We start from the raw sequence: 6229 nt of genomic DNA, 5'->3' as shown, positions 1-6229 counted from the left end.
ATTTTCTTTTTAAAAAAATATTTTTATTGATTTCAGAGAGGAAGGGAGAAGAGAGAGATAGAAACATCAATGATGAGAGAAAATCATTGATTGGCTGCCTTCTGTACACCCCCTACTGGGGATGGAGCCCACAACCTGGGCATGTGCCCTTGACTGGAATTAAATCCTGGACCCTTCAGTCAGCAGGCTGATGCTCTATCCACTGAGCCAAACCAGCCAGGGCAGGGTTCTACTTACTAGCTGGTAACTTCCAGGTCTCTCCCCCTCGAACACTAGGACTGTATATCCATCTGCCTGCTTATATAACGTCAGAACTTGGCTGTCCCATAGGCAGCTCACACTGAGTTCTCCTGCCATCCTCCGTGCCCAACCCTGGTCTGCTCTCATGTACCTTACTATGGTGAATCTCTCAGTTGCCTATCCTCCCCCCTCCTTGCACACTAAAGGTCACCCAGTCCTGTTGACTCTACTGCCTTACTAGATTTTTCATGTGCCCATTGCTCTCCACCCCCCACTGTTGCTACCTTAGTTCAGACCTTGCATGTCTGGGTCCTGCAGTGCTACAACAGCCTTGTGAGGCCCATACTTTGAAGATTGCCTCCCCTAATTCATTGCCTACACTGCAACCAGAATTGTCATGATCCAATTAGAACCCTAACGGCTTCCCAGGATAAAGCCTCAGCCCCATATTTTCCGTTAGGCCTCATATTCCAGTTCCATCTCTTACCTCTTTCATAAGCTTGGCTCCCAGCCCCTAGACTTCCCCCCATACCCAGTCTTTTGCTGGGATCCTTTGCCTGGCCTGCTTGTTCTACATAGAATAAGCATCCTTCCCTCCCTACTCATCCATTCCATCCCCTTCACCTAGCGTAGTATGTCCATGAGGACTCAGCCAAGTTGTTTCTAAGTTCTGGGAAGATATCTCTGCCATCAGGCTTTCCCCTGGGACTGGAGTCAGTCCCCTGCCCATGTGCCCTGTCACTCCGTACTTACCCCTAGTAGGGCTTTCATCACCTATGTTGCCCAAGACCCACCTGGCCCCCACCCTACACTGAGTTCAGAGGACAGGGACCATTTTTTTCCCTCATGCTAGCATCCCTGCTGGAACATGCAGGTACTCAGTCAGTGTTTGGAAGATGGAATGATTGTATTGGTGGTATGAGAGAGCTTACTTAATTTGCTGTTGGACCTATTGGGGATGGGTAATCATTGGAGGGAAGCTAACAGCATTTGGAATTGCCAGGTTCTCACCCATTTGTCTTGTTTTCACAGCCTGATGAAAATTCCCTGGATTTCTCCTCTTGTATGCTGCGGCCTGGTATTAAAAATGCTCAGGAACTTGCTTGTGGGGTGTGCCTGTTAAATGTGGACTCTAGGAGCCGGGTAAGTCACACGCCTTCCCCTGCAGATGGCAAAGTGCTTTCGTAACATGACCTGGGGGACAACCCCATTTAGACCACTTCACTACAAGGGCCGTGCCCATGCGGCTGGGATTTTATGAAAGCCCTGAAATCTGACCAGAGAAATAGACGTGTTTCAGAAAAGCAGTGGGGAAACTGTCGATGGAGCGTGTCCGTTCTTCCCTTTCTAGGAAGTGTGCTTTTGCATTGTGCCTCCAGCACCCTGTGCACAGTGGGGTAGTAAAGAGAACAGGTTACCCGCAAGGATTTGTTTGCAACAAGAGGCTCTGTTCTGGGAATTTTGTTGACCTTATGGTTTCAACGTTATTTCAGAAAGAAGAGAAGCCTGCAGAGGAACATCCTAAAAAAGTATGAATCAGTTACACATTATCTTAGCATCTACATCTTAATTTTCAGTGTGGAAGGCAAATCAAATGATTCCACTGCCATCCTGACCCATTCCAATCATGAATCTTTACTGAGTCACCTTTGTTCCCATAATGTTTGATTTAATCAACTAACTGTGTGGATCCACTTCCATCTTGTTTGCATGCGTGTATCTCATGATTGGCTTCTGGTGTTGTGGTTATTTTTCTCTGTGATGAGTAGGGTAACAGAATGAGCAGCTTCTGAAAGACTGGAAGCTATAGTAACACATAATGAGATCAAAAAACTTCAGGATTTGACCATTTTCGGACAAAAAAACACAAATTGTTTGGGTTTTAGAGTTTTATTTATTTGTAATGCTTTTAAAAGCACCCCGGGACATGGTGTGGTTAGGATTGGCTAGATGTAACTCACCTGTAAGCCTTACTTATCCAGAAATAATAATTATGTGTTTAATATCTTCATTTTTTATGAACCCAGTCCTATTTGGACTTTTTAGTTATGTTGATTCCGTTAACAGCTTCCAATGGCATTAGACCCTAAGAGTTTATAATCTTTTGTTTTCTTTCATGATAGGATGGTAATTAGCCACAGAAAGTTAAGGGATTAGATGCCAGCCTTTATTCCTTCAGCACAATGAGGGATAAAAATTAGCCACAGCCCTTGGCTATGTTGGTTCCCCATATCATGACACCCTCCTCCCAATCCCCTAGACTCTGCTTTTCTATGACAGATTTGGTCTTCTTTTGCTGAAACTGGGTTTAATGGTAAAGATACTTTTATACCTTTAATTAGTGGCAAAAACTTTCTCACCTGAATTTCTGTAGCTGCCTGCTCAGCTTTTGTACACGTGCCAGCGTGGCCTTGGCCTCTCTGACTTGAAGTGTGCATGCCGGTTGCTGCTCAGCTCTTAGGAGCAGAAGCCTGACTTAACCCACATGTCTGTTTATTTCCGGCAGGCATTCAACTCAGACACAGATAATTTCAAGCTGGCATATGGTGGACACCAATATCATGCCAGCTGTGCCAACTTCTGGATCAATTGTGTTGAACCAAAACCTCCTGGCCTCATCCTGCCTGATTTGCTCTGAAAAGCTCCTCTATGAAGTACCAACTGGGTTGTTTTTGTTGTTTTTCATCACACCCATGGGTGACAGGGACCAATGGACAGAATGCAAGTAATGCAAAGTTCACCTCTATGAATTTATATGAAGAATTCCCCAAGAGGTGGGCGGGGAAAAGCTTCAGAAGTTCCTAGTCATTCCCACAGAGGACCTCTGTCCCCTGGTTCCCACTGCGTCTTTGGGATTTGTGGTGAAATTGCCCTACCCAAACTGCATGTGGCACCAGAAGTTGCTAACTTATCACTAGTTCTTTTAAGATGTTTTCAGATATGGACCACAATAATTTGCTGCTGCAGTATTGAAACTGTGAAGAATTGTCACTTGGAGAAAAATAAATTGTTGTAGGACTGGAATTGGCAAGAATGTGTTGAGCCAGAGCTTATTTATATCTAGAACACTTATTGTCCTGTGAAGTAGAGTGCATTTATCTGCATTTAATGTGTTATTTGAAATGAATAAAGAGGGGAAATTGTGATTAAACTGATGTTCTTTTTCTAGAAAAAATTCTGTCTCCATTGAACAAGGGCAGGTAGGTAAGGGCAGATTTACCAACTTTGCTGATGCAGCTGAACCAGTTAACCAATTCTCTTCTTGCATTCATTTCTAAAACTATCAACTTTCAAGAAGACTTTTTCTCAAACATGCCTGGGTACTTTGCAGTGGAGAATGTTCATTTTGACAGAGGCCCAAAACCTTGAGTATCAGAATATCCTTCCTGTTAGGGGCCTTCGCTGAAAACCTGTTTTACCTCATGACTTGTGAACGTGGTATTTTTTTCAGACAAGATTTGGAAAGGCAGCTGAATGAAATCTTTTTGCAGTGATCTGTCCAGATTTCAAAAAATGACTGCCTATGTACCAGTACTGCCTGACTTCGCAGGATCTACGTGAGAGACCTGAAAATTCAGGGTTAAGAGGTGGAATTCCTGGCCTTGAGAGGCAAATGTGATGTGCATTTATGGTAAAGGTAACGGAACTTAGTGGAAGAAAATTATTCAAAAACAGCACTGCATTTTAAAAGGAAAAAGCTCACGTTATTGTAGGGATTGCCTTTGCCACTGAAATTAATGCATCAAGCCGGGGGAAAACCAAGTGGTTAGGACTGTCATTCCTAGGAAGAACATGTCAATCTAGGACACATTTCTGAGGTGTTAATTATGTGCTTTATGAAGAGATTTTGAATCTTTTATGTTTCACTTTGTCTGACTTATACTGTCTGACCTAGACTTAGTTTTTATTTGTAACTGAAAAATTTGGTTTTGCCAATTGCTGCTTTACATAATTAACTAGATTACTTTCCCTTCTCAGGGCAGAACTTGAGGAATTGTTTTGTTTCATCTTACATCTTTACCTCCATCCTCTCCAGAAAAGGTAAAGAACATTTCCATGAACAGCAGTCGAGGCGGCTTCTGCTTTTGCCTCGCTGTGCACCAGAATGCAGAGAAGTGTTGATGAGGTAAGTCTGTTTTTCTCATTTGTTGAAGTTGATGCCATCTCCAGCTAAGGACTGAGACAGCTGTCTGAATTGTTACTACCTCCGGAGTCTTTGCCCTCCACGGGGCTAGTGGAGTGCCAGGAACGACACACGCGGACCGGTTTGTAGCAGGCTTTTCCTGAGGCTTCTGTGCTCCAATTCAGCCTAAGCAGCCCCTAGGGTTTCAGATAGCACCCCAATTCAAGCAGGCTTCTGATTGGTTTTGTACATTCCATAACAAAATCTACCTTTGCTATAAGAGTATCACCCAGTTTGACAGAATTTACATTGCTGAGACTTTTTTTTTGAAAATGCTATATGGACTATTTTCACAGTGGCCTATATCAGTAACATTTTTTAAAGTATGCTAACTAGATTGGTTCCCATTCCCAGATATATTCCAGAATGCCTCAGATAAAATTCTATGTATAATTACTACTGACTTTACAAGTATGGTAGGTTTAGTCACTCCATGGGAAATGCTGGAGGGAAATACAGCAAAACACCAACAAAAAGCCTTTGCTATGAAAAGTATTCATTACTTTCATATCTGTTTAATAGTAGAAATGTTTTATTAGATACCACCAAGGATTTGGGGAGTGTGGAATACCACTGTGTTGATTTATGCATTTATTGAAATGACTCAACATTGCATTCAGCTTCACCTCAGCTCGTTAGCCAAGAGCCCAGTGTCCCTGGAAACAGTAACCAAGGTTACTTATTTCCATACTGTGTATTGTGCGGACAGCTTCACCCCACTGCTTGAGAGGTGAAATAAGCTTTTTTATTGTATTTTGCCTTTAAAAATTTTATGGCAAAGTGTAATTTTTGTCTCGATACGCTTAAGGTAGCAGTGGGTATATTAGGATATTATCCATTCTTTATTTTTCCCATGGCACTCTACATAGGTTGAGTATTTTAAATTGAGTACTGTGTGTACATATACGTACTTTTTACATATACGTACTTTTTGTTGTTTAAAGATACCTTCTACTTGCCTTTTAATGACTCACGTTCTTAAGCTTTGAAAATGATAGGGTCTTGATGTTAGACATTTGAACTGCTTGCCCTGCACTAGGGATCACTACAAAAATTCCCCTAACATCTTGTAGGTTACACACTTTCCTTGTATTAGCTGGTCCTAATAAACTCTGACATTTAGATTAGAAAGGTGTTAAACTTGCCTAGAGCTAAGAATGCTCTTAGTTATCACAGTGGTGGTGTTTGCCAGGATTTCTGCAGGAAATTTTCCTTAGTTACCAAGAACACATCACTAAATATTTTCTTACTATAGTATGATTATTTTGGACCTTTATCTAGAGACTACTAGACTTACTTTGCCTTCATACTAAAGCAGCCATGGCCTCCATAGCCATAGTATTGTTTTGTTGTTCTTTTGATTGGTTTTGATTATGTGCTGATGTAGCATTTATGGTTCCTCTGATTTCCCATAGAGAAACTATTAGCTTTTTTTGAATATTTCTATTTATTTAGACAATAATGATGTATGTGGTTGTTAGAGTGGGCAAGTGATATGAAACAAGAAAAGGTAGAATTTAAATGGAAACCCCAGAACAGGTAAAATTTGGAAGATAACCATTTATATAAATATGCAGCCACTGGCATTATATTCATGGCTTCTTACCAAAATAGACCAAAACGCTAGGAAATTATTCCACAGATAAGCTAGCTACAGCCTATCTAGCAAATGAGTAAAAAAGAGCAGTGCTGTGACAAGCGGCTTCCCAGGAACATGGAATAATTACTACTTAACCTACAACTCTCTGATGAGTTGTCAGATTTATTAGGGCCAGTTGAGGAAGCTGTTGTTATTTGCTTAACACT

The 6229-nt window shown here is 41.6% G+C and overlaps 1 protein-coding gene across 1 annotated transcript in view; it reads left to right on the top strand.

Moving 5' to 3' along the window:
- Window positions 1–2878, top strand: part of SYNRG (synergin, gamma) — a 58942-nt gene extending 56064 nt beyond the window's left edge. Inside the window, 3 exon segments of the mRNA XM_006756220.2 lie at window positions 1273–1383; window positions 1734–1769; window positions 2747–2878. Coding sequence (XP_006756283.1) covers window positions 1273–1383; window positions 1734–1769; window positions 2747–2878 — 279 coding nt within the window.
- Window positions 2879–6229: the final 3351 nt, after the last annotated feature.

This window comes from Myotis davidii, unplaced genomic scaffold (assembly GCF_000327345.1).
Source record: "Myotis davidii unplaced genomic scaffold, ASM32734v1 scaffold993, whole genome shotgun sequence".
Taxonomy (NCBI): Eukaryota; Metazoa; Chordata; class Mammalia; order Chiroptera; family Vespertilionidae; genus Myotis; species Myotis davidii.
This window is presented reverse-complemented; position numbering and strand designations above follow the sequence as displayed.